The sequence below is a fragment of the Dendrobates tinctorius genome, unplaced genomic scaffold, assembly GCF_039654945.1.
Source record: "Dendrobates tinctorius isolate UK_male_01 unplaced genomic scaffold, ASM3965494v1 ptg000024l, whole genome shotgun sequence".
NCBI lineage: Eukaryota > Metazoa > Chordata > Amphibia > Anura > Dendrobatidae > Dendrobates > Dendrobates tinctorius.
The window spans coordinates 8,283,469-8,302,388 of NW_027361692.1; the positions used below are offsets into that span (position 1 = coordinate 8,283,469).

An 18,920-nucleotide genomic window follows, 5' to 3' on the forward strand; every position below is an offset into this window, starting at 1 on the left:
GGGTCAGACAGGTTTATTTGACATGGAGTGGGGGCGCCAATTCATCTCTCCATAGGGTGCCAACCTCCGCTGCCAGGTAGGGAAAAATGTAGTATTAGTTTTATCTCCATAGTATATATCCTTTTTGTAATTGAGACAATATTGGACCTGGCTTATGACTATCATGCACTCCTATGCACGGTCTAAGCCTCTCATCTAATTGTTATTCACATTTTTTAGACTTTTGAGCTTTTTTTAGTGGAATTTAATTGAAAGTTATCTTTTTTAGGTCTGATTTTATTTTGGGCTCCGAGACATGCAAAACTAGATAATGGAATGAGTTCCTGTAAGTTTATTACACTAGATCTATATATTCGTAATAAAACCAAGTGGTCAATGAGAAATAAAAGGAAAATAGGATCCCAGATGAGAATAGAATCAAAGTATAATACAAATTTATTACTTTCTGACCCCTTGGAAGAAGCTGCACATGAAACGCGTGTCAGGGTTGTTCTAGGCTGACCACCATACATGTCATTCTAACTAAGCAATTTATGCTGTAATCACTAGCTCATAAGGCAATTATTCTGGTTACCATTTCTTTGCCCTTTTTTTTGGCTTTACTCTCACTTAGAATCTCTTTGATCGGATTGTTTATTTATATAAGGATGTCCTAGTATAATAAGTTTGTCCAAAACCACTTTCTTAAGGAGTTAAAGAAACTCTTCCTAAGGTCCCCTTTACATGTACATGTTTCTAGTACGTGTGGCTCTGTTTTTCTCAGATACCACACATACCTATTATAACTAGGGATGGGTGGACCGGTGGAAATTCGAGTTCTGGTACCTGACACAATCTTTTTATAAAGTTTGGTTTGGTTACCAAAACACTACCTGAACTTCCATCAGAATCCAAACCCCATTGAAAATAATTGATACTTGAGCTGGGTTCTCACACTCGCTTACACACGGACTGAAACAGAACACTGCAGCAGACTTCAGCAGAAAGTCCGTGTTTGGCATTCAAGCCCAAACAATGACTGTCCAATTTGAACTCCGAACATTTCTGTTCGTGTTCACCCATCTCTAATTATAACCTATGGTGATCTTCACATGTCCGTGTTTTTATCTGGCAGCATGAATAACAAGAGCAAATACAAGTCTTTGGGTCCATGGCATCTGTCTGTGTGCTGTATGTGTTTAACATTGCAAAGTATGGGAGAAGCTTTGTTTTGTTTGTTTTAAACATCTTTTTATTGTTTTAACAAAAAAGATATAGCATTACATTACATGCGGCTGAGTAGATCAAACATTAATAGTTTCATGAAAATCTGATCATACTTCACTACACGTGTATCACTATCTTATATAATATTTCTTGTAATACTTTACTACATAGCATGTCGGACAGTATCTAATCAAGTTTTAATACTTAAAACCATGAATCAAAGAAGAGATCTCTGACACAATTCGCTGGTAGAAATGCATATAAACTACTAACTGGAGAGAACGGGTAGGGGTGAAAAATAGAGGAAGAGTATAGAGAGGGGGGATGTCAAGGGATGGGGTCGGTATTCTAGTCAGGGGGAATGTCCATTCGACAGTGATTCTGCCCTATTTGTCTGGCTAGTATGGCTGATGTTGCTTCGGGTATAGAAGATCTTAGGGCAAACTAATAAATTTTACTGAGAGTTTAACAGTTCTAGGTATTCATCTTTTTCTCTAAAGAGTGTCCATGGCGCCCAGGTCAAACCAAATTTATCTAGCTTGAAGGTCGTGCTAGCTAGCTATTTCTTCTATGTGATATAGTTGGTTTACTTTGTGTACCCTCTCTGACAGGGTAGGACAATTCTGTGATAGCCAATGTAAGGGGATAAGCATTTTAGCTGCTGATATCAAATACATGAGGAGCTTTTTATGTTTGAATTGTACCATGTCACTTCACCAGTTTAGAAATATCAGTTTCAAGGATGGGGGGTTTGGAAGCTGACAAAGTCTTGTTGAAATTTTAAGCACCCTCTTCCAGAATGGTTGAATTTTATCAGAATGCCACCACATGTGTAAGAATGATTCTCTCTTGACGAAACATCTCCAGCAATCAGAGGAAGCGTTGGGCTGCCAAAGTTTTCTTGTGTCAGGGGTGGCATACCACCTCGTAAGGGCCTTATAGGAATTTTCTTGCACCCTTGCACAGCCAGATGGACCATGTGAATTTTTATATATCCTTTCAACTTCCCAATCTTGCAATTTAACCTCGAGGTCCCTCTCCCATTTCAGTATAAATGCTCGTTTAACGGAGGTTGAGTGAGCTAGGAGCATCTGGTAGAGCTTGCCCAGCACGCCCCTTGGTTTAATCCTCTGAGTCAGCAGTTTTTCAAAAGCGGTCAACTCCCTGAGTCCAGGTTGCAAATACAATCTGATCGAATTTTTGAGTCTGTTATAATGAAGGAAGTTGAAATGGTAATGTGGGAATTTAATTTGTAAGCTTTGTAATTTAATTATTTTTTATCCATACTGGAAAACCACTGATGGCACACTGATCGAACATGCTAACAGTGGAACAGTTTTTTTCCGGTACCGGTTTTATATGGTTGTGTGAAGGGGGCCTGTGACTAGAGATGAACGAACATCGTCGGCTCCTTCCTTATTGGGCAAGCTATAACGCTTACCGAAGAAGCTGCATTGGATACCAGGATACCTGGAGTGCTCCAGATGATCAGCTGTTTGGCGCTACAGCTGCATGTGTCGCGGCTGTGTGACAGTCACAACACATTCATGGAGAGCCTGTTGATTGGGCTGTCCATGCATGTGCTGTGGCTGTTACACAGCCACGACACATGCAGCTGCGGTGCTGAACAATTGATCGTTGGAAGCGCTCCAGGTATCCGGGTTCCCGACGCAGCTTCTTCGGTAAACGCTTTAGCTTGCCGAACAAGGAGGGAGCCAACAATGTTCTCTCATCCTCTACCTGGGACAACACAGCATTTTATCTTAATTAATCAGGCATTTATTTTCAGTAAGCCAGAAAGAATAGACTGTTATCTATATTCTGACTTTTGAATGTATGCATTTTGTTGTTCAGTTGGTCAAGAACCATACACTGTTGTCATGAGACTTAAACGTTGATTTTTGATATTTTGAATGGCTAATGTTTCCCTCTTCTATCAGCTCCTACAACTTATTGTCTGCTATTTTTGCAAGACAGTGATGCAGGGTCATTGAACAATGTTTGCTTAATATGTTGAATGACCATTGTGTGGGTCCTGTGGCTTGTTGACTTGCAAAGCAGAGGAGTAAAGACTATACAAATTGATTAGATGGTCAAACACTGACCTTTGGATGCTGGTTTGAAGAACAATCGTTGTGAACTATAAAAAGGGGATATTTGCCCTTGTAAGAAGAAACATCCAGACAGCTAAGAAATCCAGAGATCCAAAGAACCAGAGACGCTTTTCAGAACCATAGCCTGGAACACAGGATAGCTGCCAGATCATGCCTCCATCACGAGGGACACAGATTTGACATTCTGTAGAATGCCAGCTTAGGGGGGACCACAACCTAGGATGAAAGAATACTGATCTGCTCCATTGACCATGGCTCAACCATGGATACTTTTGGAGTTGTCAGGATTTGGACCCACCGGTCACCAGGATCCAGGGAAATGTTCGGAGAAGCCAGGTTGTGACCCTCTGGTCACTTGGCCTCTTACTTCAATGGACTGTCATCTTTTTCAGCTTGTCGTTATCTCCGCTCTATGTGTACCACAGGTGGGGGTAGTCGATCCTGGAAGCTCTGAAATCACAGCTGCTCTTATCCCTGTGAGTCAGCGGAAGGGTGAGACTCTGTAATTTGCACCATCTTGGGTATTTTGCTGGGACTGTTCCATGTGTTATTTGCTTGTTTTGTGGTTCAATAAAGTATTGCCACACTGTTTTACCCTCACCCTGTGTTGTCTGAGTAGTATTAAGCCCACGGTAAATGGAGTGTGGGCATTCAGTAGGATGATCTTTGGTCCATGCAGTTTCAGCTGGCGGACTAGGGCACACGGTGACCCCGTGTCTCCACAAGGCCTAACAAATATTTATTTGGCTTTAACAATTACATACGTTGAGGCTTCTACAATGTTTGGTATGCTTGGTCTGCGGTCTATCATGTTTTCCTAAACCATCTGATACATATTACTGTTCTCGGGCAACATAACCGTTCTGTAGCAATACTTAGTAATGCTCTGATTATTGCTTTGATTTGGGTTGTTAAGATAAATTGTCTACAGCAAATTGTTTAATTAATTGTATTTATTTGTTTACTCCCAGAATGGCTTTCTCTCCGCCCTTCCTTACTTTGGATGTTGGCTTTGTATGATCCTTACTGGTTATGTTGCAGATCTCTTGAGGGAGAGGAGGAATTTCTCAACAGTTGTCGTCCGCAAGATATTTAACACTTTGGGTAAGTTCTGTGCAATTTTTCAAGTAAAGTGAGGATTACGTTAGGATTATGTAGTGATTGTTTAGCAGTGTGACTATGCAGCACTAGGCGAGCATCCTCTCAGGAAATCACTGCATGTGGAGTTTATCCCTATTCTTGGAGGGGTTTCCTTTTGGCCTTTACTATTTTATTAGCTTTTTATGAAATGGACGTGTATGCATTGGGTAGTAAGTTTGTTAGTACCACTGAGCCAGGGACTGAAATGAATTCATTGATTTAAACTATTTGTACCGCCCTAATATATCAGCAACATAAGTAACATTTGACTACCTTTAACCCCAAATTTCCGCCAGTACGCTTTTTTCATGGACGTCATTAAGAGTTGTCTGGTCAAAAGCTACAAGTCTGCCGTTGCTCTGTGTCACGGCAGACATGTGAATCCTCACATCACGCATACTGCAAGTATGCGATGTGTACAATCCCAGCCACATTCTGACTAGTACTGTTTCCGGCCCATTGAGCGAGGCCTCGCCCATCTAGTCGGACTGTGGCCAGGAGTATGCATATTGCATACTTGCGGTAACGTGACCGCCGTTCCCGGCACTGACACTGGAGAATCCTCCCAGCGCATAGTGCGTGGGATGTGAGGATTCACAAGACTGCAATCACACAGAGTGACTGCAGACTTGTAGTTTTAGATGGGACAACCCTTTAATGGGCCATTCTAAAATAATGGCTGCACAAGAGGTCCTGAGTGGGTAGGAGCCTAACACCCACAGCGTATTACCAATTGTGCCTTTCAGATTGCTGATATCAGGGCTATAAATGCATTGGAGGCTGCGCTTTTTAATATTATTGGGTAACAGGTCAGATAGGAAAGAGAACCATTTGACTTGGTTTAACTACTGTAGACACAGCACAAATTGGGATATTTTCCCAAAATGGAAAAGATGTGCATCTATCAAATTATTTCTTAGCTTGAGTATTTCAAATCAGCTGTGATTTTTACCCCTTATTATATATTCTATTAGTTATTTTCCCTGGAACAGGGGCTGCCATATTAGTTACAGGGTAAACAGCCCAGACTCGTGATAACTGTTACTGTCCGAGTTGTGCTGCATGGAGAGAAAGCACCAGGCTGGGTCTCTGGTCCTAGTATCAAATTGGTATTCTTTGAAAAGTGGTCTCCAGCACCATAAAGCTCAACTTTTAATAGAACATAAGGTTAGAATTGTAGACAGAAGGGTCGCATCAATGCGCCTATCACATAGCTTATGCGTTTCACATACACTATGATCCTTCCTCCTAGCATGCTCCAAAAACGTTTCTTGCATATAAATAACGGCTGGGGCTTTTTCATGCATTTTAAAATGCTGGACTTGTGGTCTAGAATGGGATTTCACATGTCTTTGTTACTAAGAGTTACCATGTGGCACACAAATATTAGCAACTGTTTTTTTTTTTCCTAGCATTGTCATGACCCAAGCCTGACTAACAACAATGCCTTCTCATTTGTAGGAATGATTGGTCCTGCGGTCTTCCTATTGGCGACCGGTTACACGGGTTGTGATTACATTTTAGCTGTTGTATTTCTTACACTATCGACCACACTTGGAGGATTCAGCATGTCTGGATACAATATTAATCACTTAGACATTGCACCGTCGTAAGTACTGTAAATTAGATGTGGTTTTCTAACTAGGAATCTTGCAGATCAAAATAAGCAATTCACAAAGCAATAGAAATTGAGTGTGCCCAAAGTATAATCCTACAAGTGATGTCACACTTCAGGAATATAAAATGTATAATCTTTATTAAAGACGTTTAAAATACATTTTATATCTAAGTATAATTCAGAAAATACAAAACACAAAAGCGGGCATCAATTGGTAAGTGTATTACAAAAGTGTAAAATAGGGGCTCAATGTCAATAATAAGTATTATAAGTATATACACTGCTCCAAAAAATAAAGGGAACTCTAAAATACCACATCCTAGATATCACTGAATGAAATATTCCAGTTGCAAATCTTTATTCATTACATAGTGGAATGCGTTGAGAACAATAAAACATAAAATGGATCAGTGTAAATCAAAATTTATATCCCATTATAGAATGCTGTAGATAAGCCCTGAAAAGCAGTGGCCGCATCTTATTGCGGCCAAAACAGGTAACAGGTTCCCTTTAACTTTTTTGTTATAAAGTCTTCAAAAATCAAGCCCAATCTTTAGGGTATGTTTCCATGTTAAGAATTACATCAGGATTTGCTGCGGATTGAACGCAGTCTAGATGTTACAGCATAGTGGAGGGGATCTTATGAAATCCCTTCTCCACTATGCATGCAGGGAAGAAGGTGACGCACCCAAAATTACGGACATGCGGCGCGTCTTTATAGACCGCAGCATGTCTATCTTGTGGAGACGCTTTGTCTCTGCAAGATAAATAACCGTGTATGGATAGGATGCGGTGATTCCGCATGTGTTCAATGAACACATCCATCACCGCGCCTACAATAGGGGGCAACGCTTTGTGCAGAGCGGGGTTTCCGCTGCGTCCAAAGCGCTACCAGAACGCAGCGTGGAGAGGTAGCCTTAATGTCTTTTTAGTTGGATGCTGATTTCTGATATCGGCTGTCACCTTGACATTGTGTCCTTTTTCTTGATTTACAGTTTTGCTGGTCTTTTACTTGGAATCACAAACACATTTGCTACAATTCCTGGAATGGTTGGGCCAGTCATTGCCAAATCATTAACTCATGAAGTAAGTATATTAGAAAATATTTATTTAAAATGAGCTACTTGTGGAATCCACTTATTAGTTTCCATATGGACAGTTCCGTCTGTTAAGAGTTGTTGTCTTTTCTAGTTTTGTTTCTATCCCCCCTCTTACACCTTCAGGTATGTTCAAAATCCATGGACAAAACCTGGTGTGAAGGGGGATCTGCTTGAAAATCCACATCAGAAAATTGTGTACACATACCCTTAAAGGGGACTATTTTGAAGTGATGTTGATTACTTTTAAAGGGAATCTGTCACCCTTTTTTTGGACTATGAGCTGCCGGGATCGACATCAGGGGCTTATCTACAGCATTCTGTAATGCTGTAGATAAGCGTCCGATGTAACCTGAAAGAGAAGAAAAAGGAGTTGGATTATACTCACCGGGGGGCGGTCCGGTCATGGTCTGATGGGTGTTGCGGTCCGGCGCCTCCCATCTTCATACGATACCGTCCTCTTCTTCCCTTCCTGTCGTGGCTCTGGCGCAGGTGCACTGCTCTGCCCTGTTGAGGGCAGAGCAGAATACTGCAGTGCGCAGGCGCCGGACCTCTCCCAGCGCCTGCGCACTGCAGGACTCTGCTCTGCCCTCAACAGGGCAGAGCCGTGCACCTGCGCCGGCGCCACGTCAGGAAGGGAAGAAGAGGACGACATCGTATGAAGATGGGATGCGCCGGACCGATGGCGACACCCATCGGATGGGACCGGACGCCAGGATGAGTTATAATATAACCAATTTTTCTTATCTTTCAGGTTACATCGGACGCTTATCTACAGCATTACAGAATGCTGTAGATAAGCCCCTGATGTCGATCCCGGCATCTCATAGTCCAAAAAAAGGGTGACAGATTCCCTTTTCGCAACAAAAACTCTAAGGGGGCATTTACACTGATCAACCTGCAGCCATTAAACGACCACCGATTGGCTGTGAAGAAGCTAAGCGTTTGATTTTAAGAGCCTGTTTGAATAGGCCAACTGCACTACCACTCACACAGAATGATCATTAATGAGATCGTTCTCTGAACATAGAACCCCATGTTTTTGGCAGCAAAGCTCGGGACAATGTGCTGTCGAGGAACAATCGTTTGTAAGCAAACTTAAAAATCATTTCACCCAAGGAATGATCATTAATCAGGTGTTTGGTAGGCTGTTTAGACTGGCCAATTATGGAAAATAGCTTAGTTACTCACCGATAACGGTGTTTCTCGGAACCCATGACAGCACCACGGAGGGGATCCGCCCTTCAGGGACAGGAACCTACAGATAAAAAGGGCGGTACCTCTCCTCCGCCTTCATTTGGTTACAGAGCATCAGAGGGTCTCCAGGTTAGTTAGACAACAGAAATATATGCATAACATTATAATATTGCTTATTATCAGAAGCACCGTGTCTAAACGGAAACACTCTACTAACAGTAAAACGTGCCCACCACACTCGTGAAGGGGAGGGGAATAAGCGGGTGCTGTCATGGGTTCCGAGAAACACCGTTATCGGTGAATAACTAAGCTATTCTCTCTCACCCATGACAGCACCACGGAGAGAATTACAGAGATTGGTAGCTTAGGGAGGGACCACCGCCTGAAGGACCCTACTCCCGAAGGTCAGGTCAGACGTAGAGGCTAGATCTAATCTATAGTGCCTAAAAAAGGTCGAAGGTGATGACCAGGTGGCCGCCTTACAGATTTGTTCTATTGATACCTCAGATCTTTCAGCCCATGAGGTCACCATCACTCCTGTGGAATGGGCTCTCAACCCTTCCGGAATGGTATTTTCACTGGATGAATATGCCAGGGCAATCGCATCCCTTATGCACCTTGCCAGGGTACTCTTAGATGCTTTGAGTCCCTTCCGAGGTCCCTGAAAACACACAAGGAGAGAGCCTTCCTTCCTACATTTCTTGGTTGCCTCTAGATACTGCACTAGGCACCTCATCACGTCTAAGGTGTGGAATTTGTCTTCTCCCTTCTTTTTAGGATTTGGGCAGAATGAAGGAAGGACTACCTCTTGGGACTTATAGAAGTGTGATGACACTTTGGGTAGATATGCCAGGTCAGGCTTTAAAATGACCCTATCATCTAGAATCTTTGTGAAAGGTGGCCCTACTGATAAAGCTTGCATATCGCTCACTCTGCGAGCTGATGTTAGCGCCAAAAGAAGCACTGTTTTTAACGACAGGATTCTTAGGGATGCTGAGTGAATAGGTTCGAATGGAGGGCCTGTTAGCGTGGATAGTACAAGATTTAGATCCCATGATGGTAATCTTTGATTAGCTATCGGCCTGGATCTGGATACGGCCTTAGTAATCTGTCACCCAGGGATTACCTACCACATTATGGTTATAAAGGTGCCCAAGGCCGCTACTTGTACCTTTAATGTGTTGACCGCTAGACCCTGTTCTAGGCCCTTTTGCAGAAATTCTAGGATTTTGTCAATGTGAACCTCATCCTGAACCTTTACCCCCGAAGTGGATAAGAATTTTTTCTTTTTTTTTTTTTTTTTTTTTTTTTTTTTAGTGTAGTTATCAGGTTCTCTGAAATTCCTCTGTCTCTCATCAGTGCCCTCTCAAATTCCATGCTGATAAATGGAATCTCCCTGCCTGAGGGTGTAACACTGGCCCCTGCGATAGCAGGTCCAGGAGATCTGGGAGGATCCATGGGTCGGTTAGAGAGAATATTCTTAGCCAGGAGAACCAGGTTCTTTTGGGCCAGAAGGGGGCTATTAAAATCATTCCTGCCCCATCCTCCCTGACTTTTCTTAGCACTGCTGGGATCAGCATGATCGGGGGAAAGGCATATGTTAGGCCCCATGTCCATGGGAGTATGAAGGCGTCCAGAGCTAGAGGATTCCCCCTGGGGTCTATGGAGCAGAAAGTTTCCACTTTTTGTTTCTGATGTCGGCAAACAGATCTATGCCCGGGTCCCCCCACATTTTTACAATCTGCCGAAAAACGGACCGCTTTAGGACCCATTCCCCTTGTCGTAATTGGGTGCGACTCAGAAAGTCTGCCCTTTGATTCTCCGTGCCCCGGATGTGTAGTGGTGACAGAGATAGCAGGTTTGCCTCTGCTAATTTGAGGACTCTGGAGAATGTTTCCATTAGGGCTCGGGACCTGGTTCCCCCCTGATGATTTATATATGCTATTGTGACTCGATTGTCCGAAATATGCGGACATGATGACCCCGGAGCAGGGGTAAGAAGTGTACTAATGCGTAGCCCACTGCTAAGAGCTCTCACTGGTTCAAGGAGGCTTCTAATTCTTGAACTCCCCACGTACCCTGGGCCACTTCGTTGTTCATGTGTGCTCCCCACCCCGTGGGACTGGCATATGTGGTAGCTGTGTGTGTTATTTTTGTTACCCAGGGGATCCCTTTGGAAGGGTTGTCTTGGCTTTTCCACCAGGTTAGGGAATGAGTAGTTTTTGAATTTAGGGTAATACGACCCTCTAGGTGTCCCCCTACTGCAGACTAGTTGGCTAGTACATCCCACTGTAGATCTCTCGTGTGTAACTGAGCCCATTGGACTGCTGGCAGGCAGGCGGAGAGAGAACCTAGTCGTGACATCGCTTTTCTTAATGTCATGGAGGGATTTTGGATGGCTCTTGTTACAATTTGAGCGATTTTCTCCTTCTTGCGGTCTGGGTGGCGGCACTCTTGAATGTTTGAGTCCAATATTAGACCCAAGAATTCCTGTACTCTGCTGGGCTCCGATCTTGATTTTTTAGATTCAGGAGCCAGCCCAGGCCTTGCAGAGTGCCCATCACTCTGTCCCTCTGTTCCCAGCGTTTTTGAACCGAGCCGGTTGCTATTAAAAAATAGTCCAGATACGGGATTATTATTATGTCTTGCTCCCTTATATGGGCCATCATCTCTGCCCGTGGAGCTACAGATATTCCGAATGGCAAGGCTCTATACTGGAGTTCTCTTATCTCGCCCTTTATCGAGACAGCTAACCTGAGATATTTCCTGGAGTTTTTGTGAATGGGGACGTGATAATAGGCGTCGCTGAGATCCAACACCGAGATTGGTGGTGGACCTGATTGACTCCATTTTGAAGTTTAAAAATTTTTCTTTTTTTTTTAAATTTATAATTGTCTGAAACCTGCCGCCTGGCTTGGTCACCAGGAAAAAGAGGGGAGTAAAACCCCTTGCCCCTTCCCTGCAGGGGAACCTCCTGGAGGGCTCCTTTTTCTACCAGACTTAGGACTTCGTTTCCTAGGGCTTTCTGCTCTTGCATACTGGATCTTAGCGGAGTCATTACATACTTTTGAGGTGGGAGGGAGAGAAGTTTATCCTTAGGCCCTCCTGGATTAGGGGTTTACTATCCATGGGTTGTTTGAGATTCTTTTCCAGGCTGGGAGAAAAAAGGGTTAACCTTCCCCCCACCCTGAGCAAACTGTCACCTAGAGGGCTTTTTGTCTCAGGACAAGTTGCCGAGGAGGAACCCTCTATCTCTTCTCTTGTCAGCCCACTTTGCTCTCTCGGCAGTCTCCGCAAAAGAAACTTTCTATTCCGAAAGGGCCTCTTAGCTGCATTTGAGAGTGCTGCTGCTTTGGACGATAACCAGACTGAGTCTGCGGATGAGTCCGCTAGGAAGGCAGCCGCTCCCCTTATTACTGGGATAGAGTCTAGGATTTTATCCCTTGGCGTCCCGCTATGGCTGGCCTGAGGTTACCTCCAGCTAACTGCCATGCACCTTTAAGAAAGGTATCTGCCTTTTTATCTAGGGGACCCCTGAGGGTGCCCATGTCCTCAAAGGGGAGGGCGAATTTTTATTTTTTATTTTTTTTGAGGCCTTTGCGACAGCTACATCGAGCTTCGGGCCCCTTTCCTCACAGGGATATTTCCTTTTAAGGGAAGGGACCGTGGTGTTTTTCCTGTCCGGTTTATCCCATTCTTTTTGATTAGACCCCGCACATTTTCATTTAGCGGGAACACTCTCCGTGCCTTTTCTGGCCCAGTCCCCCGAACATTATGTCCTGGACTGTTTTATCAGGCCTAGGGTCCAGCACCCCCATGGTAGACGTTACCGCTTTCACTAGTTTGTCCACCTCGTCTAGGGGGAAGCAGTGACGCCCCTCTGTTTCCTCGTCTGAGGATGAGGAACTGGAATCTGAGGGTTTTGACGTGATTTCTCCCGATGTCGAGGAATCCGACTGGGAAATCACCATTGTGTCTTTCTTCTTTTTTTTTTTTTTTTGATTTGTCCCTATGCTTAAGGGATATAAGGGCACTCTGACCTCCAATTTAATCGCAGCTTTTAGGTCAGAGGCCAAATCCGGAGTTTCCTAACAGAGGATTTCTTTTGTACATGGCTCCGTGTTTTTTTTTGTTTTTTTTTTCCTGCACTCGATGTTTTCTTTGCTTTGGCTTTTGCCCCCGGTGGTCACTGGGGTTATAGCAGTTTTTGGCCCCTGATCATTTGACCATTCCCTTTTCCTATGGGGTCACATGGTCTAGGCAGGTGTTGGTGATAGCGTCTTGTGAAGCCACTGCAGAAACCTGGTGGAGTTACCAGCTGGCTTGAAGCCACTGCTGAAACTGCTGCGGACACCAGGCAGCCAGAGTTCAACACCAGAGTGAGATGGTGAAGGTGGCAGCTGGCTCTGAGGTGTAGAGCCACTCTCTCAAGAAATAGGTAGGGGACTAGCACAAGTGGGGCACTCCCTTTTCTTTTCCCCTTCCTTCCCTAGTAAGGGAAATGGAACTTTTAATACAATGGTGAACATTCACGAAGATCACTCACCCAAAGGTATGCGGCTGCAGGTATCGATTCGGGAGATGGAGTCAGGTCCTGAATAGGCTGCTCTCCTGATGGCGATTTGCTCCTTGCAGCTGACGTGCTATGCCGCGTGGAGTGACTACTGGAACGACCATCCGTACTGTGTTCCTTTTGACGATGATTGTGGTGCTGCAGCTGCTGCCTGGCTTGCTGCTCCTGTTGCTGGTCACTATCCCCTTCAGGATTGCCTCCAGCCTGGAGCGCTTGTGCAGCCACCATCTTAAAATTTCCCGGCTGGCGTCACCGCTCCCATCCTGCACCGCGGTCCCCGGGAGAGCGCTCCTGCGCATGCGCCGGTTCTAGGGACCCGGAAGCCGGCTTCTACTTCCGGGGCGGCCGCCATCTTGGTACACCTCTGTAACCCGGCGCCGCCCGCATGTTTACCGGGTCCCCACGAGCCCCGACTTCCTCTCCGGAGCGGCGGCTCCTGCGTCACTCCCGCCCGCTCACCCGGCAGCCCGCATCGGCCCCAGCAGTGGCGGCTTCGGGCACCGTACCTTCCCGAGGCAGGGGCCTCCCCGCTGCCACCACCGGTCAGGCCGGCCCCGGATCCTGGACACACGAAAGGTACCGTCCTGTGGGTCCCTCCGTCAGGGACAGGAACCCAACTGAAGGCGGAGGAGAGGTACCGCCCTTTTTATCTGTAGGTTCCTGTCCCTGAAGGGCGGATCCCCTCCGTGGTGCTGTCATGGGTGAGAGAGAAACAAGCATTCCTAGGAACGCTCACATTTGAAGATTAGCCAATGTAAATGTGCACCTAAACCGCATACATACACAAAGAAAAGGGTTAGATATCAGGAAAGGCTTCGGCCTGAAGTTTTATTTATGGCTCAAAGCTGACTTAATCTAAGGTAATCTTCTGGCATCCCACATAAGGTAATCAGAGAGGCATTTATTTGCTGTAATGCATCATGGAGAGCAAAGGTTTTGTATTATGTGCACCTTGGTGGAAAGAAATCCTTGACCTTTAGCGTATAGTTAGATAGGAATATGAATACCAATAGTTCACATGTTTTTCTAATGTGTCATCTCAACCCAGTTATTAAGCCAGTGTTATAATGTGTATATATTAGTTGACTTGTTGTATTTTTACAGAACACAGTGGAACAATGGCAAATCGTCTTTTCCATCGCAGCTGCCATTAATATTTTTGGAGCCATCTTCTTTGCAGCATTTGCCAGTGGTACAGTTCAAGACTGGGCAATAAGGACTAATAAAGCACAAAGAAGCTAATGATGGGCTGCGTCAATGCTGGTCGCCTCAAAAAGCCTTTCTTTCTGTATGTTTTTTTTTTTCCATTGTCCCCGACAAAAGCTTATAGAGCTATAAACAAAATGTAAAAGACTTGTAAGTGTCTGTGCTTGTCCTGAAACGGTGCTACATACGAATGTGGAAAAGGGAATCTGATACTGCGCAGCACAAGAAGCCTCATACCTCACGTTTGGTTTAGATTTCTGTTTATTATTGTAGTGTCTTAGGAGGCTTTTCAGCACAGCATTCCGTAGGTTAGTTACTCTATTTGTAGAAGAAGTGCCTTATGAAGCATCATTAAAAAATACTGTACTACCTGAAGATCTGTAATGAATTTCAGAAATAAAGGGAATCTGCTGCCTGCTTGCCATTGAATTCAATGTAGTTTTGGGAAATCCTTTTTTTTTTTTTTTTTTTTTTTTTTTTTTTTTTCCCCCCCCTATTTATATACCATTGCAATTTCTACGCTAGACTTTGGAAGACTCATAGGGCTTGTTCACACTGACCGACTCGTGGCCATAAATGACTGCCGTTCAGTTACAGAATCAATTGATGGTCATTTAATAGCCTTTTTAGACAGGCTATGTGCTGAAAAGAACAATGATTTATATTTTTTTAACCTCTTGACAACATCCGCCAAACATGTACGCAGGTTGGGAGCAGTTTATGGAGCTGGCTCACAAATAATGGCTGCGTATCACAGCCAGGAACTCCCGGCAACAGCAGTTGGTGGAGCTGAGCTGCGCCTATTAATGTGGTAAATGCCACTGTCAATCTGACTGGCATTAACCATGCACCGGTATGGGGACATGTCATCATATGTGCTCATTGGCCAACGGCAACGTGAAGAAGGGGTGCCAATGGGCTGTTATGACATCTGGGGATCTGTTGAAGACCCCCCCCCCCCCCATGCTTACCATCACAATGCTCCATTGAAATCCAGCCAATACTGTGGTGTTGCAGCATATAACACAAGTGATCAGATGATTGCATGTTCAAGTCTCCAGAGGAAACTAACAAATACAGGAAAAAGTTACAGAAAAAGTTTTCAAAAAATTTAAATCAAAATGTCATATCTATGCAAAATGGTATCAAATTTATTTTACTTACCCTACAAAAATGAAGTCCTCATACAGCATCATCAACCAAAAAAATGAAAATGTTACAAGTCTCAAAAAATGGTGACAAAGCTTTTTTTTATTTTTAAATTTAGTTTCCAAGTTTTTTAAATTATTTTATTGTCATAATCGTATTGACGATGAGAATCATGATGCCAGTTTGTTTTTACCACCCAATGTACATCGACACTGTAAAAAACAATTGCTAAAAAAACTGAGAATTGCATTTATTTATTTTTTTTGTTGCACTTGGATTTTTTTTTTTTTTTGTTATGCAGTACATTATGTTGTAAAATGAATGGAGTCATTCAAAAAGTACAACTCTATGTGGACAGGAAATTAAAATTTATGGCTCTTGGAAGAAAGGGAGGAAAGAAAATTGCCATATCAGGAAGTGGTTAAGCAAGTCAAGTGATCATTTCCCCCAAAGAACCAGCGTTTTGCTTGTTCATCAGGTAATCGGCAGCCTGTTTACACTGCATGATTATTGGGTAAACTGTTAGTGTTTTTCATACAGCATTACATTATCACCGTCACACCTAAACCCGTCATTACAATTGTCCTTGTGTTTTCAGCGAACTCTTGCATAACAATGGTATAGAGAGAATGACTGTTAAATATGAGATATCATCAAGTTATTGCAAGGCAGGTACAATATTGAGGCGTAAAGGAAATCATATAAATACTAGATGGAGGCCCGATGCTATCGCATCGGGAGGGCGGTAATGTCATGATGGGGGCAGGCTTTGCAGCGTTGAGAATCTCTCCCCCCATGTGCTCACACACCTATCCACTCTCTCTTTCCCCATGTGCTGACTTCTCCTGTCTGTGCTCTCTTCTTTGACCTCTCTACCCCATGTGCTATCTCCCTTGTCTGCTGTCTCTCTCCTTCCTGTGCTGTGTTCTCCCCTCATGTGCTGTCCCGTTTGAGCTGTCTCCCCCCTGTGCTCTGTGTCTCTCACCCCTGTGTCTGACCATGTACAGAGCATACCACAGCTCCTGGGCAGGGGAGGAAGCAAAAGACCATACTGACATTACAGCAGGAGATCGCAGAGGATACTGGTACATTTTGTTTAAAAACAGTCAGTGAAATATTTTACCTCACAAAATGAATCCTCTGTGATCCCCTGCTGTAATGTGGGTATTGTCTTTTGCTTCCTCCCCTGCCCAGGAGAATGTGGTATGCTCCCTACACGGTCAGACACAGACAATATTTAAAATTAACTTTTGTTCGTGGGGAAAACCCTTTTAATGTGACCAGCCTCTGCCTCTAGACACATCACGCATCTGCCATTGGAATCAGCCGAATTATTCACTGCACCTGCGTGGAATTCGCGCAGGCGCAGTGCGGCTGTATTCTGCTGGTGGTACGGCACAAGAGGGCTGCGTGAGTGCGAGTGTGCGACGGTGTTCCTCTGGTGGTACCATGTAATAGGTTGATACCAGCAGCAGTTTCCATATTGAGACACCCATCACTTGGGTGTCCCAATATGGCGGTCGGTGAACTTCCTCCGCTTGGAATTCTGGGATACGGTGACATCTGGACAGAACAGGAAATGAAAACATTACAAGGCAATTATATAAATAGATCCTGCAATCTGTACATGATTTTTTATTTTATTCATCTTCCAAGATGGATCATAGAAATTGTAATTTGTCTGAAATAGATGGAATACACTTTTAACCTCAAATTGCTAAAAGAAGTATTCGATTTCCAAGAGCCTATTCATTATGTAGCTGGTGTAATAATAGCAAATACCTCCAATTAGAAATGTAGTGTAGTTCTTCTCAATTGTTCTATCGCTTACCCCATGTGCAGAGCATTGCAGTAGCTCAGATATCCATTGTTATGACCACTCCTATAGTGACAGTTAGTTGTTAGTGGTTTTAACTATGGATACCTAAGCTACTGCAATTTCTTGTGTACGGCGTAAGCGACATAGCTAATCAGAAGAACTATTACATTTCTAATTGGAGATACAGTTGAACTAGATGTTTATATGCACTATGTAAAGACACATATGCATGTTTTTCTCACTATCTGACATGAAATCCAGAATAAACCTTTCCTGTTTAGATGCGATTATGCTGCAGTGCCTGCTGAATGTGTGTGTTTTTTTTTTGTTTTTTTTCCCCTCCCCCAATACATATTGTATTCAATATGTAAAATGGGGGGGAGTTCACTGAGGGATCTGTGACCTGTCAATAGCCGTACCATTGAACAATGTAAGCAGAGCATCATGTGAAGCCCCCTCCACAGGCTGCCCCAAATCGTGAGAATCTTATTAATTGAAAACTGAAAATAAAGATTAAACAACCACAAGACAGACTTTGATCAACAATGTTTCGTTTTAAACAGTATAACGGTGCCAACCTGTCACTGTAGGTTACTCAGCACAATCCTGCTGACAGGTTCCCTTTAAGTAATATAACAACAACCCATATATAAATAAATATGGGGAATAATAAGAGAGCCACAGGTAAAATTAAAGTAATTTTTATTTAAAGATAATAAGAGAGTTATAAAAAGCTGAAATACCGTAGGGGATGATTTGCAAAAACAGGGCAATAATTACATAAATAAGAAAATAGGAAGATTGGTGCAGGGACAAACAATAGGAGAGAATAAACAGTACCGTATTATTCGGACTATAAGGTGCATCAGACCATAAGACACACCCAAAATTTTGTGGTGGAAAATGGCAAAAAAAAATTTTATAACATGGGGGGGTCCATCTTATTGTCTGAATATAAGGTATCTTATCTGAGGGCCGGCGGTGGTAGAGCGGGGTCACAGGAGGCATGGTCCCTTCCGCAGGAAGCTGGCGGTGGCAGAAGTGGGGCAATGGTGAAGTCCCAGGGAATCCAACAGTGCGATGCTGCGAGTCCGGTGTCGGCAGTGAGGCAGAGCATAGTGCGTTGCATGGAGCAGGGTCCCTTCCTCAGAATGCTGGCGGCAGAAATGTGGCAATGCTGCAGCCCCGTGTCCACGGTGAGCAGAGCCGAGTGAATAATTGGTTTTTCGGCAGCCATTTTCTGCCAAGAACTCAATCTGCGCATGTGCGGCCTCTGATGGCCATTTTCCTGAAGCTGAGGGTGGCCGAGCTCTCAATCTGCGCACGTGCGGCCTCCGGCGGCCATTTTCCTGAAGCCCACAGGCTCAGGAAAATGGAGCGCGAGAGATCAGCTGAGATCTCAATCTCGCGTCCTCTGGCAGCCCACGGCTTCAGGAATATGGCAGCAGGGAAACCAATGATGCCGTCCGCACTGTTCACCTCCGACACCAAGTTTCAGCATCGCCACACTTCTGCCGCCGCCGGTTCCCTGAGGAAGTGACGCTGCTACACCACGGCCGTAACCCCCCAGTAAGCCTGCATTTGGACTATAAGACGCACCCCCCATTTTCCTCCCAAATTTTTTTTTGGGAAAAGTGCGTCTTATAGTCTGAAAAATATGGTAATTAGTGACTCCTTTCCATAAAGATAAAACTATAAGCCAAATGATGGATGTCCTGAGTATGCTGACAAAGTTCTAGGTAAATGTAATGGCCGCTAACACAGTCCAATTAGCCAGACATCAGATATGGAAGGTATAAAT

The 18,920-nt window shown here is 44.1% G+C and overlaps 1 protein-coding gene across 3 annotated transcripts in view; it reads left to right on the top strand.

The window, feature by feature from the left end:
* The window catches only part of SLC17A5 (solute carrier family 17 member 5), a 73,917-nt gene extending 59,337 nt beyond the window's left edge, over positions 1-14,580 (top strand). For all 3 annotated transcript variants that reach the window (XM_073569327.1, XM_073569329.1, XM_073569328.1), the window contains exons 8-11: positions 4,292-4,424; positions 5,922-6,069; positions 7,074-7,164; positions 14,050-14,580. In XM_073569327.1, coding sequence (XP_073425428.1) covers positions 4,292-4,424; positions 5,922-6,069; positions 7,074-7,164; positions 14,050-14,187 — 510 coding nt within the window. In that variant the 3' untranslated portion in view covers positions 14,188-14,580. The remainder of the gene's footprint in view (positions 1-4,291; positions 4,425-5,921; positions 6,070-7,073; positions 7,165-14,049) is intronic.
* The last annotated feature ends 4,340 nt before the right edge of the window (positions 14,581-18,920 follow it).